The sequence below is a fragment of the Lucilia sericata genome, unplaced genomic scaffold (assembly GCF_015586225.1).
Source record: "Lucilia sericata isolate MDLA Ls3-8-SP2 unplaced genomic scaffold, ASM1558622v1 Contig000617F_arrow, whole genome shotgun sequence".
Lineage (NCBI taxonomy): Eukaryota > Metazoa > Arthropoda > Insecta > Diptera > Calliphoridae > Lucilia > Lucilia sericata.
This window is the reverse complement of record NW_023994623.1, coordinates 167,587-186,041: the sequence shown is the minus strand read 5'-3', so window position 1 is coordinate 186,041 and position 18,455 is coordinate 167,587. Positions and strand designations below refer to the sequence as shown.

The following is an 18,455-nucleotide window of genomic DNA, read 5'->3' as shown; positions in this document are numbered from 1 at the left end:
ATAGTCTAGTCTATAGTCTAGTCTTTAGTCTAGACTATAGTCTAGTCTATAGTCTAGTCTATAGTCTAGTCTATAATCTAGTCTATAGTCTAGTCTATAGTCTAGTCTATAGTCTAGTCTATAGTCTAGTCTATAGTCTAGTCTATAGTCTAGTCTATAGTCTAGTCTATAGTCTAGTCTATAGTCTAGTCTATAGTCTAGTCTATAGTCTAGTCTATAGTCTAGTCTATAGTCTAGTCTATAGTCTAGTATCGTCTAGTCTATAGTCTAGTCTATAGTCTAGTCTATAGTCTAGTCTATAGTCTAGTCTATAGTCTAGTCTATAGTCTAGTCTATAGTCTAGGCTCTATAGTCTAGTCTATAGTCTAGTCTATAGTCTAGTCTATAGTCTAGTCTATAGTCTAGTCTATAGTCTAGTCTATAGTCTAGTCTATAGTCTAGTCTATAGTCTAGTTATAGTCCTAGTCTATAGTCTCGTCTATAGTCTAGTCTAAGTCTAGTCTATAGTCTAGTCTATAGTCTAGTCTATAGTCTAGTCTATAGTCTAGTCTATAGTCTAGTCTATAGGTCTAGTCTATAGTCTTAGTTATAGTCTAGTCTAAGTCTAGTCTATAGTCTAGTCTATAGTCTAGTCTATAGTCTAGTCTATAGTCTAGTCTATAGTCTAGTCTATAGTCTAGTCTATAGTCTAGTCTATAGTCTAGTCTATAGTCTAGTCTATAGTCTAGTCTATATCTAGTCTAGTCTATAGTCTAGTCTATAGTCTAGGTCTATAGTCTAAGTCTATAGTCTAGTCTATAGTCTAGTCTATAGTCTAGTCTATAGTTTAGTCTATAGTCTAGTCTATAGTCTAGTCTATAGTCTAGTCTATAGTCTAGTCTATAGTCTAGTCTATAGTCTAGTCTATAGTCTAGTCTATAGTCTAGTCTATAGTCTAGTCTATAGTCTAGTCTATAGTCTAGTCTATAGTCTAGTCTATAGTCTAGTCTATAGTCTAGTCTATAGTCTAGTCTATAGTCTAGTCTATAGTCTAGTCTATAGTCTAGTCTATAGTCTAGTCTATAGTCTAGTCTATAGTCTAGTCTATAGTCTAGTCTATAGTCTAGTCTAAAGTCTAGTCTATAGTCTAGTCTATAGTCTAGTCTAAAGTCTAGTCTATAGTCTAGTCTATAGTCTAGTCTAAAGTCTAGTCTATAGTCTAGTCTATAGTCTAGTCTATAGTCTAGTCTATAGTCTAGTCTATAGTCTAGTCTATAGTCTAGTCTATAGTCTAGTCTATAGTATAGTCTATAGTCTAGTCTATAGTCTAGTCTATAGTCTAGTCTATAGTCTAGTCTATAGTCTAGTCTATAGTCTAGTCTACAGTCTAGTCTATAGTCTAGTCTATAGTCTAGTCTATAGTCTAGTATATAGCCTATTACCTAGTCTATAGTCTATTCTATTGTCTAGTCTAAAGTCTAGTCTATTGTCTAGTCTAAAGTCTAGTCTATAGTCCAGTCTATAGTCCAGTCTTTAGTCCAGCCTATAGTCTAGTCGATAGTCTAGTCTATAGTCTAGTCTATAGTCTATAGTCTAGTCTATAGTCTAGTCTATAGTCTAGTCTATAGTCTAGTCTATAGTCTAGTCTATAATCTAGTCTATAGTCTAGTCTATAGTCTAGTCTATAGTCTAGTCTATAGTCTAGTCTATAGTCTAGTCTATAGTCTAGTCTATAGTCTAGTCTATAGTCTAGTCTATAGTCTAATCTATAGTCTTGTCTATAGTCTAGTCTATAGTGTAATCTATAGTCTTGTCTATAATCTAGTCTATAGTATAGTGTATAGTCTAACTATTGACCATCCTATGGACTCAGCTAAAAAAAATTTAAATAACGAAAATGCCGCAATATATTTCAATGTCAAGGATTTTCCATCCCTGCTATGTTCTGTCGGGTACTTTTTATATGTATGATGAGTGGGTCTATCTATAGCAATGACGACGATGAGGATGACATGACGCAAACACTTAATTTTAATTAATCTAAAAGGAAAACCGGCTTTATACTTTTTTTTTTTTTTTGTGGGTAAGTTATCAGTATTGTAACATTTCTCTATATGGAATCAAGACAGCAGCCACTTTTAAGTCTGCTTTTGTCTTAATATTTTAAGTGATTAAGAGAAAAATCATAGCAAAGGATTAATACAATTTAAAAGGGGACTATATAATATAAAACAAAATCCTGACAAATGATGATACAGATTTATGTGACAAATGATTATTAAGATTAGTAGAATGTAATAGAAAGGGGGCCAAAATAGAGTTTTATTGGGTTTAAGTGAGCTTTAGTAATTAATCTTTGTCTAAGCCAATTATGGTTAGAAATTGCTTACTATCTATGTATTTGTAATTGAAAAGATTTATGGATTTAATTTAAATGTTTGGCATAATTTTCTTATGAAATTGCAGTTGTATTTTTTTTTTTTCTTCTAATAAAGTGTGACTTGTTTGGGATTTTAATAAGTCCAGAGTTAGAAGATGTAAGAGTTAATGGGGTTTTGACGTTAAAGTGTGTTGTGTATTTTTGCTGGTTGGCTTTTTTGTGTCTGTCAGTCTGCATTTATATGAACGTTTGGTCTTTCTTTCTGTCTGTCCTTCCGTCTGTCTATCTGTCTGTCCTTCCGCCTGTCCGTCCGTCTGTCTATCTATCTATCTGTCTGTCGGTCCGTTTGTTATATAAGATAAAAACGTTTTGTTGTTTAAATGTTTATTCTCAGGTCTGGTTTTACTGCTAGTCTGCATTTTCTTCCAGTCCATCCGTCTGTCTATTTGTCTTTCCATCCGTCCGTCCGTCTGTCTTTCTGTCTGTTAAACAGCTTCGAATTTATTGTCAATTTGTCTGCTTTTGGGAAAATTGCATTTCCTTTTCTATTTGTTACAGACGTGTTTTATTTTCTTAATGTTTTTTTTATCACTCTTCCTATATTTATCATTTAGTTTATGTCTGTATTTTTTTTTATTGCTTCATTTTGTAAATGCTAAAGCTCTATCAAGCAAAAGTTATCAAGTTTATATATTCCCATATCTAATACCTATTAAGGTTATAATCATATTTTTCAAAATTTTTATTTTGCTCTCTCTATTCGGCACCTCTAAAGCCCTTAAGGCTTTTAAGAAATAAAAAAAAAATTTTTGACAATAATATTTTCATGACTTGTCAAGCAATCATTCTATTTTACCCCCCCAAAAAAAACAGAAAAAAATTTCAACACGTTTTACTCTTACACAACATGTCAACATAAATTATGTTCTTTTTTTCGCAAAATTATTGAAATTTTTAACGCACAACTTGTAAAAGTACACTTTAAGGTTTCGATATAATAATAAAAAAAAGCATAAAAGACGCTTTTTGATAACTTAATTTACATATAAATAAAAAGCTTAAATTAAAACAACCCTCCAAAAAGAAATCCTTTTAAATGTGTTCAAAAAACTTTGACACTTTAAGCTAACACCCCTTATAAAGAGAATATTGCCTAAAGACTCATTACAAATGAAAAAACCCCCCAAAAAAAGTTATTCCCCCTTTTAAACAGGAAGTATTATTTGAAAATTTTTAGACTGAAACATTATTCAGCTAAAAGTTCAAAATAAATATTTTAAAATTTAAAAGATTTTAACATTAACTTTGTTTAAGCAACATTTTGAATAAGGCAGAACATGTTTAGCAACATTATGTTAGGTTTGAGCATGGAAATGTTTAGCAACATATTAAGTTTTAAACATGAGATTAAACTCAAAGAAAAAGTAAATTTTTCGAAATTTTTTTTCCAAAAATACCAAAGAAACAACTTTAGTTTCCAGCGGGAAATGTTTAGCAACATGTTTCTTATTAAAGAAATTGTCTGAACAAACGAAAAAGAAAAGTTGCTTAGAAAAAAAAAAACATCAGTAAGATACAACATATACGCTTGAGTTGAGAAATGTATAGCAACATGAGACGAGAACTATTTAGCAACTTTTCAACTTGAGTCTGGAATTGTTTAGCAACATTTAAAGTTTCAAATTCAAGATTAAGTTTAAGGAAAATGTATATTTTATTCATCTAACGAATTTCATAACTAGTATGGAAAATTTAACAAAATGTTGCTAAACAACTTTAGTAACTAGCAGGAAATGTTTAGCAACATGTTAGGTTTAATATTAAAGAAATTGTCTGAACATATTTCTTTATAAAGAGAAAAATAGCTTAGAAAGAGACATTAGTACGAAGCGGGATATGTTTAGCAAATTATCAGCTTGAGTCTGGAAATGTTTAGCAACATGTTAGGTGGCAAATTAAAGAAATTTTCTAAAAACAAATGAAAACAAAATATTTCTTTATAAATGGAAAAAGGGTTTATAAATAAACATCAGTAAGAGACGGGATATGTTAGCAACTTTTCAACATGAGACTGAGAATGTTTAGCAACATTTAAAGTTTCAAATTCAAGATTAAGTTTAAGGAAAATGTATATTTTATTCATTTAACAAATTTTATAACTATTATGAAAATTTTAACAAAATGTTGCTAAACAACTTTAGTAACTAGCGGAAAATGTTTAGCAACATGTTAGGTTTAATATTAAATAAATTGTCTGAACATATTTCTTTATAAAGAGAAAAATAGCTTAGAAAAAGACATCAGTACGAAGCAGGATATGTTTAGCAACTTATCAGCTAGAGACTGGAAATGTTTAGCAACATGTTGATTTGAGCAAATTGAAGACTAAGATTAAAGAAAAAGTATATTTTATTCATTTTTATAAAAAGAAAAGTTTAGGAAAAAAAAAACATCAATAAGAGACGAGATATGTTTAGCAACTTATCAGTAAGTGACGGGATATGATTAGCAACTTATCAGCTTGCGACTGGAAATGTTTAGCAACATGTTGTATTGCAAACTGAAGATTATGATCAAGGAAAAAGTGTATTTTATTCATCTAACAAATTTCATAACTATTTTGAAAAATTTAACAAAATGTTGCTAAATAACATTAGTAATTAGTGGCAAATGTTTAGCAACATGTTAGGTTTAATATTAAATAAATTGTCTGAACATATTTCTTTATAAAGAGAAAAATAGCTTAGAAAAAGACATTAGTACGAAGCGGGATATGTTTAGCAACTTATCAGCTAGAGACTGGAAATGTATAGCAACATGTTTAGTTGCAAATTGAAGATTAAGAAAAAGTATATTTTATTAATTTTTATAAAAAGAAAAGTTGCTTAGAAAAAAGAAAACATTAGTAAGAGACGGAATATGTTTAGCAACTTATCAACATGAGACTGCGAAAGTTTAGCAACATTTTAAGCTGCAAATTGAGGATTAAAATCAAGGAAAAAGTTTACTTTAGAAATCAGTTTCCTTATTCATTTAACAAATTTCAAAACTATTTTGAAAAATATAACAAAATGTTGCCAGACACCATTAGTTTCTAGCAGGAAATGTTTAGCAACATGTAAGGTATCAAAATAAAGTAATGGACTTTAAGAGGAAGCAAAATGTTTCTTTTTAAAAAGAAAAATTGCCTAGAGATATAATTAAGGAATAGGAAACCTTTAGCAACATATTTGTTAGAAACTAGAAATGTTTAGCAACATGTTAAGTTTCCATGAAATGTTAATTTTTCTAAATTTGTTTCCTTCTTCGTCTATCAAATTTCATAATAATTCAAAAAAATATGTAAAACAAAATGTTGCCAAACAACTTTAGTATCAAGCAGGAAATGTTTAGCAACATGTTTGGGTGACAAATTAAAGAGATTATCTATTAAATTTAAGACAAATTTTTTGAACATATTTCGCTCAGGACTCATAAAAAAGTTGCATAAACTTTATGCAAAACTTTTTAAATAAATTTCTTTTTCCTCAAAAAACAGACACTATTAAAATTGTCTTAATTAAGTAATGGCGCAAAACTTTCAACCAAAACGAAAAAAATGTTTTTAGATTAATTAACCAAAAAATGTCGATAATGTGAACGCACGATTTATTTCACAACATACGATTTACGTGATCATTAGATGGATTAGACATTGAAAAAGGGGGGGTACAAAAGAGTCAAATCAACATAATTTAAAGACAAAATACAGTTTTAATAAAAACCAGAAGTAAAAGTTTTATGCTTTCCAAGAAAAACTACTAAAATACGTGACCCTGCTAAACAAATGAAAGCTAAGTTTTGCCCCCTTTACAAACAAATAGACCCCAAAATAATGTTATGTGTTGGAAACACCCTTATGTATAACAAACTTTATAGGCTTAAATTATAACAACAACAACCCTTCAAACTTTTTGTCTAGTTTTACAAATCTACTCTCTTTTGTAACTGACATTTATAGCTCCTTTCCCTCTTTCCTTTATATTTCTATAATTTATTTAACATTTTGTGATTGCTAGACCAAAAATTTGTTGTAACTCTAGGTTTTATATCCGTTTTCTAGTACATAACACTGACAACAACTTGTTTTTTGTTTGTTAACTGTCTCTCCTCCTCTCTCTCTCTCTCTCTACTAACTGTCATTTCATCATCTCCTTTGTGTTTATAAACATTATACATTGTTGCAAAATTGCATGAAATTGTTTAGACTCATTTCGCTTGTGTTGTTTCTAGTGTTGCTAGCAAGTGTTTTGTTAAAAAAAAACAAGCAAACAAATGTTTATGTCTAAATGACTGTCTGCCATATGTAATTTACATTGTATATAACTTCCTTTAATGTTACTTAACATCCTTCCTAAACCCATTCCCAGGGAAACAAAAAAAGAAGGTGTTTTGTTTTGCACTAAAAGTGAAAACTTTAAAAATCAAATATTTTTCAAAACGATTTTAAACTAATTTTCTGTATTTATAAAGGAACACATAAGCTTTCAGAAAATATAGTTTTTGTTTATATTGTTTAAACATTGTTAAAGCTTTAAGCTTTCAAAGTTAAAAACATACTTCATTTTTAAGCATTTCTTGTCAAAATTAAAAATTGAAATATTTCAAAAATTTTGCTATCGATTTTAATAAAAATTGCTCCAGAATTATAGAGAAGGACATAAGCTTTCAGTAAATAAAGCTTTTAAACATTATGCTTGAGTACAATTAAAGCTTTAGGCTTTCAAAGTTTACTGCCAAGTGTAAATAACAAAAATTCTTGGAGAAAAAGTTGTAACTTATAAAAACGAATATTTCGAAAACTTCTAAACCGATCTTAAAGGAATTTGTTTTAGAATTATAGAGAAAGACATAAGCTTTCAGAAAATGTAGCTTTTAAACATTTTGTTTAAATGCTTACAAAGCTTAATTTTGTCAAAGTTAAGCCTTAACAAGTGTAATGAAAACTTCTTGCAGAAAAAGTTGCATCTTTAAAAATCGTATACATTCGAAAACTTCTAAACCGATTGTAGAATAATTTTATAAAAAAATATACAGAAAGGCATAAGCTTTCAGAAAAAGTAACCTTTACACATATCGTTTGAATACTGTTAGAGCTTTAGGCTTTCAAACATAACTATCTCAAGTGCAATAAAAAGTTCATATTTTTCGAATTCCTTGCTAAAAAAAGTCAAATATTTTGAAAACTTCTCACACGATCATAAAGAAATTTGGTAACAGATTATAGCTGAGGACATAAGCTTTCAGTATAGGTAGCTTTTAATAATTTTGTTCAACTACTGTAAGAGCTTAAGGCTTCCCAACATAAGCATCTCAAGTGCAATAAAAAGTTCATATTTTTCGTATTCCTTGCTAAAAAAAGTAAAATATTTTCAAAACCTTGGAATTAATCTTAAAGAAATTTAATCATAGATTATACAGAAGGACCTAAGCTTTCGGAAAATATAACTATCAAACATATCATTTCAATACTGATAGAGCTTTAGGCTGCCAAAGTTCCAAAGTCTCAAGTGTTATAAAAAGTTTATAATTTAGGCATTTCTTGCTGAAAAAGTCAAATATTTTGAAAACTTTTATACGATCTTATAGGAATTTGGTCATGGATTACACAAGAAGACCTAAGCTTTCAGAAAAGGTAGCCTTTACATATACCGTTCGAATACTATTAAAGCTTTAGGCTTCTAAAGTTAACTTTTTCAAGTGTAAAAGAAAAGTTCTTGCAACAAAAAGTTACAACTTTTAAAATCGAATATGTGGGTATTTGGTTAACAATGTTAGACTTTTGATATACCGAATGAAAGCTCAGAGGATCTAGACTTTAAACATTTAGACATAATTGTACTAACTTAAAATATGTTTAACAAAATTATGCAAAATTTTAGGTTTTGAAGTAAAATTAAACTTTTTGTTTTTTTTTTTAATATGGTTATGTTTGGCGTCCATTTTGTGGAAGTATCGTTAGTAAAATCTGGACTTATTTTATATCAAAAGAAAGGAAATCAAATCTAGTTTTTGAAAATGTATAAATAACTTAAAACTTTTAATAAAAGTTTAATAAATGAACATAAAATTAATAATATGAAATGAAATTCTACTTTTTATTTTTATAAAATGGGGTCATGCTTCGGTTATCTTTTTTTGGATGATAGGGAATCAAAATCTGAACTTATTATATATCAATAGAAAGGAAATTCTGTCGAGTGTTGATATAATTTCAATAATATTAAGTTTGTTTAACAATTTCTATGATTTTTAAGGTAAAATTATAATTTTTGTGTTTTATAATATAACGTAAATTTTGTCGGCCATTTTGTTGGTATATTGGTATCAAACTTTACACGTATTATATATCAATAGAATGGAAAAATGTATAAAGAATTATAATCCCTTAATAAAAGTTTAATAATTGACACAAAGTGATGATGTGAATCAACACATTTTTAGTGTTATAAAATAAGGTTATGTTTAGGGTATATATTTAAGATATTGGGGAATCAAAATGTGCACTTATTATATATCACTTGAAAGGAAAGAAAACTATAGACAATTATAGTTTTCAAAAATGTTCAAATAGTTTCAATAATATTAAATTTGTTTAATAAGTTTAATTTTTTAAGGTAACATTAAACTTTTTGATTGTTAAAAAATAAGGTTATGTTGGCGGCCATTTTGTTGGTTGTAGAGGGTTAAACTTTAGACTTATTATATATCAATGGAAAGTTGATGGTGTCTAGTTTTTTATAATTAATTATACTCTTTCAATAAGAGTTTAACAAATTCAGGTAAAATTAATTATATGAAGTAAAATTTTACATTTTTATTTTTATGAAATGGGGTTCTGTTACGGGGGTCTTTTAGGAATTGGGGTATCAAAATTTAGACTTATTGTATATTAATAGAAAGGAAATTGTGTCTAGTTCTCAAAAATGTTGCAAAAGTTTTACAAATATGAAATTTGTTTAAAAAATTTTATGTTTAAAGGCTTTAAAAACTGAGTTTATGTTTGGCGGCCATTTTGTAGCTACATGGGGATCAAACTTTATACTTATTATATATCAATGGAAAGGTGATGGTGTCTAGTTTTTAAACATATGTAACTGATTGTACTTTTTCAATAAAAGTTTAACAAATTCAGGTAAAATTAATTATATGAAATAAAATTCAAACTTTTTATTTTTATAAAATGGGGTCACGTTTCGGGGGACTTTTTATGGGTAATATGGACTCAAATTTGGACTTATTATATATCTGTAGAAAGGTTATTGTGTCTAGTTTTTAAAAATTTTGCAATCATTTTAAAAATATAAAATTTGTTTAAGAAATTCTATGTTTTTAGAAAAAAATATACTTTTTTTATTCACAAAATAAGGTTATGTATGACGGCCATTTTGTGGGTGTTTTTCGAACAAAATTTAGTTGTATTATATATCAAAAGAAAGGAAATTGTACGTAGTTTTCAAAAATGTATAAATTTTTATAAAACTAATTAGACCAAATGAAATTTTAAAGATCTATTTAAGATAATATTAATAGTGATGCTTTTATGAATAAAACTGTTTTAATTTTTCTTCTAACTTGTGAGTTTAGTTAAACTTAGTTTAAAAAATTTTACGGTTAAGGTTCAAAAAAGTTATTTATACTAAACTTTTTTAAGAAAATCCTGATTTCTTTTAAATTTTTGTTAATTTTTTTTTAATAAAAATAATCAAAAACAACTTACCCCAGCTACACTTTGAGCTACAACCGGTTTACCAGCTCCAGCCTTAACTAAAGCCATAGCATTGCTGCTTAAACAGCTACCAACATACGAAGAAGTCTGCTGCTGTTGTGATGATTGCTGCTGCTGTGTTGTTACTTGTAAAGAATCATTAGAAATTGCCGAAAATTGTGATGAATTCATTATAGAATTATAATCCAAAATGGTTCCACTACTACTGTTGCCATTTATAGCCGCCGCACTGCTGCCGTTGTCCACCACATTTGTGGGTATTAATTGAAATTGCAATTGAGCCGTTATAGTGCCAGGAGCAAATTCAGCTGATGATTCCATATCACTGCCACTGTTAAGGCTGGTAGTGGTGTTGGTATTTAAAGCCGTAGGCGTTGTTAAAGAGCAGTCACGTGTTTGAGCTGCCGTTATTAAATCAACAGTGGGTGTTAAATTGTGATTTGTACTCAAAGTACTAGAGATTAGTGTAGGATTACCAATGAGTGTAGTAGAGCCCACTCCAGCACTAGTACCAGCCGAACTACTGGCGCCCACTGAAGAGGTTAAATGCAGTGAACGTACCTTTTCAGACATTATTTGTTGTGTGTTAAAAAAAATAGTAGGCGGGGGGTTAGCAAGAGGCGTGGTAGCAGTACAAGTTAAGAGCTGGTAGCATTAAGAACAGTATTTAAGTTAAAGTCTCATAAAGTTTAAGTAAAAGGAAATCCCAATCACGTCCCCGTCAGTTTGTTTATAAGTCCCCGTCAAGTCCCCCGTCTGTTAGTTTATGTTGTTGTTTTTGTATTTAAATACTGCGCTAATGATTCATTTTATTAATTTATTTTAAACAGCTAAAAAGAAAATGAAAGACAAGAGAAAAAAAGAAATGATTATGAATGTGATTTTTAATTTTTTTCTTTTTTTTTTGGTAAAAGCGTCTATTTAGTGTGTGAATGTTTTTTAATTTATTATTATTTATGGTCTAAAGTTTTATTTGTGTGTATGTGCAAGAATTTGTTAAACTTTTCTTTTTTTTTCATTTCTACTTAATTAACTAAATATTCTAATTCTTATAAATCTATTTAATATTAATTGGGAGTTAACAGCATTTGACAGTTTTATGATTTTGTTAAATTAATTGTTGTAAATGTATTTTCTTGTTTATGGTTTTTAGGTTTTTGTTTTAGTAATTTTTCTTATTTTATTTTTATACAAATTATTTATGTAAAGAAGTTCAATCACCAGTGTAGACGAGCATTGACAAACATTAAGAGACTTCGAAATGTTTGTTTGAAATAAAAGAAGAATGATCATAAAATGACCACACAAACATCATGAATTTAACCCTTTGAGGGGGTAAACCAACACAGCAGAAATATAATATAATCTGGATTATAGAAAAGTCCATAATCTGGACTATAGAACAGTCTACACACTGGGCTATAGAACAGTCTACACTGTACTGTAGAACAGTATATAGTCTGGACTATAGAACAGTCTATATATAGTCTGGACTATAGAACAGTCTATAGTCTGGACTATAGAACAGTCTATAGTCTGGACTACTGAACAGTCTATAGTCTGGACTATAGAACATTCTATAGTCTGAACTATAGAACAGTCTATAGTCTGGACTGTAGAACAGTCTATAGTCTGGACTATAGAACAGTCTATAGTCTGGACTATAGAACAGTCTATAGTCTGGACTATAGAACAGTCTATAGTCTGGACTATAGAACAGTCTATAGTCTGGACTATAGAACAGTCTATAGTCTGGGCTATATAACGGTCTATACACTGGACTATAGAACAGTCTAAACACTGGACTGTAGAACAGTATATAGTCTGGACAGTATAACACTATATGGAGAACAGAGAACAGTCTATAGTTTGGACTACAGATCAGTCTATAGTCTGGACTACAGATCAGTCTATAGTCTGGACTACAGATCGGTCTATAGTCTGGACTATAGATCATTCTATTGTCTGAATTATAGATCAGTCTATAGTCTGGACTATAGATCAGTTTATAGTATGGACTGAAGATCTTTCTATAGTCTTTACTATAGATCAGTCTATAGTCTGGAGTCCAGATCAGTCTATAGACTGGGTTATATATCGGTCTATAGTTTGTGCTATAGATCAGTCTATAGTTTGTGCTACAGATCAGTCTATAGTCTGGACTATAGATCAGTCTATATTCTGGACTATAGATCTGTCTATAGTCTGGACTATAGATCTGTCTATAGTCTGGACTATAGATCTGTCTATAGTCTGGACTATAGATCTGTCTATAGTCTGGACTATAGATCTGTCTATAGAATGCACTATAGATCTGTCTGTAGTCTGGACTATAGATCAGTGTATAGTCTGGACTATAGATCAGTGTATAGTCTGGACTATAGATCAGTGTATAGTCTGGACTATAGACCAGTCTATAGTCTGGACTATAGATCTGTCTATAGTCTGCACTATAGATCTGTCTGTAGTCTGGACTATAGATCATTGTATAGTCTGGACTATAGATCAGTGTATAGGACTATAGATCAGTCTATAGCCTCCACTATAGATCATTCTATAGTCTGGACTATAGATCAGTCTATAGTCTGGACTTCATATCGGTCTATAGTCTGGACTACAGATCAGTCTATAATCTGGACTACAGATCAGTTTATAGTCTGGACTGTAGATCTTTCTATAATCTGGACTTCATATCGGTCTATAGTCTGGACTACAGATCAGTCTATAATCTGGACTACAGATCAGTTTATAGTCTGGACTGTAGATCTTTCTATAATCTGGACTATAGATCAGTCTATAGTCTGGAGTCGAGATCAGTCTATAGTCTGCACTATAGAAGAGTTTATAGTCTGGACTATAGATAAGTCTATAGTCTGTATTACAGATCAGTCTATAGACTGGGCTATATATCAGTCTATAGTTTGAGCTATAGATCAGTATATATGGTGGACTATAGATCAGTTTATAGTAATGACTATAGAACTGTCTATAGTCTGTACTATAGATCAGTGTTTAGTTTGGACTATAGACCAGTCTATAGTCTGGACTATAGATCAATCTATAGTCTGGACTATAGATCAGTCTATAGTCTGGACTATAAATCAGTCTATAGTCTGGACTATAGATCAGTCCACAGCCTGAACAATAGGTCAGTTTATAGTCTGCACTGTAGATCAGTTTATAGTCTGGTCTGTAGATCTGTCTGGACTAAAAAAACAGTCTATATTCTGGGCGTTAGATCCATAGTCTGGACTATAGATCTATATTATGTACTATATTCTTCTCCATAATACTGCAATGCAGTGAAAGCTTAAAACTTCTTAATTACTTTTTATTTTATCTTTCATTATTTTTTTCATTAAGCCCATAACTAATTATTTTAACTATTATGTTAATAATATTACGCTGACTGAGCCCCCTCCCATAATTTAGTGCAGTTAAAAAAAACTAATTTACATTTTTCATTTCTGAAAAAAAGCTCATTTCTTATCTCTTTTTTTTAATTTTTTTAATTAAAAATGTTAAACAATTTATCTATGTTGTTGCGTTTTATTTCAAAAACAACATTCTATACTAAAAGTTGCTTTTCAACACAAAATGGTTTTTCCTTTTGAAATTTAAAAATTTATAAAAAAAAAAGTATGAAGAAAAAAGGGTGGTTGTTGCTGGGAAAAAGCCATGATAGCAGTAGACTAGAAGAAAAGAAAAATTACATTAGACTAACCGGTCTACATTTAATTTACGGTGAACGAACAAAAGTTGAAAAGTCTATTTAGTGTGTGCAGAGAGCAGGGTGTTAGGCAGGAGGTGGGGAAGGAGGGGTGCTGTTATAATAAAGTGGAGTTGTTTGATTAAACTGCTCGTAACTGCCACTATTTAGTCGGTAAAGCGCCAACTTTTAAACTCTTTTTTTTTGTGTGTTTTTCATAGTAAAACAGACAAACGTGTAGAAGCAGCAACAGAAAAAAAACAGTAGTTGTTGGTTGACTGATTTAACCATAAACCAGCTGTAATAACAAGCAACAACAACAACAGCAAAAACAATAATAACATCTAAACTATAGTTAAAGCTATAACAACGAATCGAAAGTTATTGACCGGAACTAATAACTTTTTATGATTTTTATGTTTGTTGTTTTTATTGCACAGTTTTTGTTGTTATTGTTGTGTTTTTTTCCTACTTCTAGTGTTTTTTCTTTTCTATAAAAAGCGTTCAAATTGTTTGTCTCTCTTTAGTCAACTGTGGACTTACCAGACTTTTAATAATTAAAAATTAGAACTGATCTATACTTCAGACTATACACCCTGACTATAAACTGATCTATAGTGCTGACTATAAACTGACCTATAGTCCAGACTAGACTGTTCTATAGTCCAGACCATAGAATGTTCTATAGTATAGGCTATAGAACATTCTATAGCCTGGACTATAGAATATTCTATGGTCTGGACTATAGACTGTTCTATAGTCCAGAATATAGACTGCTCTATATTCCAGACTATAGACTGTTCTATCGATACTATAGACTGTTCTATAGTCCAAACTATAGACTGTTCTATAGTCCAGACTATAGACTGTTCTATAGTCCAGACTATAGACTGTTCTATAGTCCAGACTATAGACTGTTCTATAGTCCAGACTATAGACTGTTCTATAGTCCAGACTATAGACTGTTCTATAGTCCAGAATATAGACTGTTCTATAGTCCAGACTATAGACTGTTCTATAGTCCAGACTATAGACTGTTCTATAGTCCAGACTATAGACTGTTATATAGTCCAGACTATAGACTGTTCTATAGTCCAAACTATAGACTGTTCTATAGACCAGACCATAGACTGTTCTATAGTCCAGACTATAGACTGTTCTATAGTCCAGACTATAGACTGTTCTATAGTCCAGACTATAGACTGTTCTATAGTCCAGACTATCGACTGTTCTATAGTCCAGAATATAGACTGTTCTATAGTCCAGACTATAGACTGTTCTATAGTCCAGACTATAGACTGTTCTATAGTCCAGACTATAGACTGTTATATAGTCCAGACTATAGACTGTTATATAGTCCAGACTATAGACAGTTCTATAGTCCAGACTATATACAGTTCTTTAGTCCAGACTATAGACCGTTCTATAGTCCAGACTATAGACTGTTCTATAGTCCAGACTATAGACAGTTCTATAGTCCAGACTATAGACAGTTCTATAGTCCAGACTATAGACAGTTCTATAGTCCAGACTATAGACTGTTCTATAGTCCAGACTATAGACCGTTCTATAGTCCAGACTATAGACTGTTCTATAGTCCAGACTATAGACTATTCTATAGTCCAGACTATAGACTGTTCTATAGTCCAGACTATAGACTATTACATAGTCCAGACTATAGAATGTTACATAGTCCAGACTATAGACTGTTCTATAGTCCAGACTATAGACTGTTCCATAGTCCAGACTATAGACTGTTCTATAGCCCAGACTATAGACTGTTCTATAGTCCAGACTATAGACTGTTCTCCTTCCAGACTATAGACCGTTCTATGGTCCAGACTATAGACTGTTCTATAGTCCAGACTATAGACTGTTCTATAGTCCAGACTATAGACTTTTCCATAGTCCAGACTATAGACTGTTCTATAGTCCAGACTATAGACTGTTCTAAAGTCCAGACTATAGACTGTTCTATAGTCCAGACTACAGAGCGTTCTACAGTCCAGACTATAGACTGTTCTATAGTCCAGACTATAGACTGTTCAATAGTCCAAACTATAGACTGTTCTATTGTCCAGTCTATAGACTGTTCCGTAATCCATTCTATAGACTGTTCTATAGCCCAGACTATAGACTGTTCTATAGCCTAGACTATAGATTGTTCTATAGCCCAGACTATAGACTATTCTATAGTCCAGACTATAGACTGTTCTAAAATCCATACTATAGACTGCTCTATAGTCCAGACTATAGACTGTTACATAGTCCAGACTATAGACTGTTCTATAGTCCAGACTATAGACTGTTCTATAGTCCAGACTATAGACTGTTCTATAGTCCAGACTATAGACTGTTCTATAGTCCAGACTATAGACTGTTCTATAGTCCAGACTATTGACTGTTCTATAGTCCAGACTATTGACTGTTCTATAGTCCAGACTATTGACTGTTCTATAGTCCAGACTATAGACTGTTCTATAGTCCAGACTATAGACTGTTCTATAGTCCAGACTATAGACTGTTCTATAGTCCAGACTATAGACTGTTCTATAGTCCAGACTATAGGCTGTTCTATAGTCCAGACTATAGACTGTTCTATAGTCCAGACTATAGACTGTTCTATAGTCCAGACTATAGACTGTTCTATAGTCCAGACTATAGACTGTTCTATAGTCCAGACTATAGACTGTTCTATAGTCCAGACTATAGACTGTTCTATAGTCCAGACTATAGACTGTTCTATAGTCCAGACTATAGACTGTTCTATAGTCCAGACTATTGACTGTTCTATAGTCCAGACTATAGACTGTTCTATAGTCCAGACTATAGACTGTTCTATAGTCCAGACTGCAGACTGTTCTATAGTTCAGACTATAGACTGTTCTATAGTCCGAACTATAGACTGTTCTATAGTCCAGACTATAGACTTTTCTATAGTCCAGACTATAGACTGGTCTATAGTCCAGACTACAGACTTTTCTATAGCCCAGACTATAGACTTTTCTATAGTCCAGACTATAGACTGTTCTATAGTCCAGACTATAGACTGTTCTATAGTCCAGACTATAGACTGTTCTATAGTCCAGACTATAGACTGTTCTATAGTCCAGACTGTAGACTGTTCTATAGTCCAGACTATAGACTGTTCTATAGTCCAGACTATAGTTCTATTGTTCACACTATAGTCCAGTCTATAGACTGTTCTATAGTTCAGACTATAGTCCAGTCTTTAGACTGTCCCATAGTCCAGTATATAAACTGTTGTAGAGGGAGATTAGTTTAGTTTTCAATCCCGGAAGTATATTTGTTTTTTTTTTTTTTTAAGGTGGCATCACTTAATTCTTCTTTTTACTAACTTTCTTTACCTTATTTTGTTTATTAGTATTATTATATTAAAATTCAATAATTATTGTATAATCCATTTAAAGACAAAACGTGAAAAAATGTTTACAAAACGTTTTTAACTTTTTTTATTTCTTTCGAAATTTCATAACTTTTTTGGACGTTTTTGGTTTTTTTATGATTTTCAAAATGCAAAATTTAGAAATGTATAAAAATTGTTAACAAATTAACATAATTTTAATAGAGAAAACACAACTCATATTTCACTCTATTGTTAATTTAATCAAATGTTTAAATATGCTAATTTTAAAAGAAAAAAATTTAAAAAACAAATTTGAAAAAGTCTGGTATTTTAGCCTGGAGCTAAAATTTTAAATAAATTTTTTCTTAATAAATTTAGCATATTTTAAACATTTATTTGAAATTTAAATAAAGCTGGTTGGTTGGTTTAAGATTTCTTAAACTAAGATTTAGTTAAACTTAAATTTTGTTAAACCATTACTTAAGGCACGTAATTTTTTTAAGATTTTTCAATATCTTTCTTTAAATAATTTGTTTTTATTTTTAAAGTCATTGACTTTTCACCCATTTAATGTTTTATAAATGTTTTAAAACTTGAAAAAATAGAAAATTTACATTTAATTAAAATTAAAACAATTCGTCTTAATCACCAGGTTTAAGACTTAGAACACGTATAAATAAAATTTACTTAAAAATTGTTTTTTTAAAGCATTTGCTATTCCTACTCATAGAATATTCAAATTAACGGTTGAAATATAAATTAAATAATAATAAAAAAAATCCCATGCATTGTTCTATGAGAATTTTTGTATTTACTTTGGGAAAGCGGGAGTGTTTCTTTCTCCCATTGTTGTGTTAAATAGCGGCTTTAGTGACTTTTTAGGCCCTTAAAGATTTCATTTAACTAACTCTATTGTGTGTTGCTTTTATTGTCTATATAAACAAATTGTAGAAGAAGAAAGAATCGTAAAAAAACAGTAGTTTTTTTAAGAAAAATAAAAACAAAGACATAGTAAATCATTATGCAGCTACTTTTCTAGCTTCAACATTGTGTAATTAAACCTTTAAGAGACAAATACTAATAATGGGGAACAGTCTATAGTCTGGACAATAAAACAGTCGATAGTCTGGACTATAGAACAATCTATAATCTGGACTATAGAACAGTTTATAGTCTGGACTATAGAACAGTCTATAGTCTGGACTATAGAACAATCTATAGTCTGGACTATAGAACAGTCTATGGTGTGGAC

The 18,455-nt window shown here is 30.5% G+C and overlaps 1 protein-coding gene across 1 annotated transcript in view; it reads right to left on the bottom strand.

The window, feature by feature from the left end:
- Positions 1–18,455, bottom strand: part of LOC119606736 (GTPase-activating protein CdGAPr) — a 182,734-nt gene that overhangs the window by 44,132 nt on the left and 120,147 nt on the right. The window contains 1 exon segment of the mRNA XM_037960309.1: positions 10,119–10,957. Coding sequence (XP_037816237.1) covers positions 10,119–10,700 — 582 coding nt within the window. The 5' untranslated portion in view covers positions 10,701–10,957.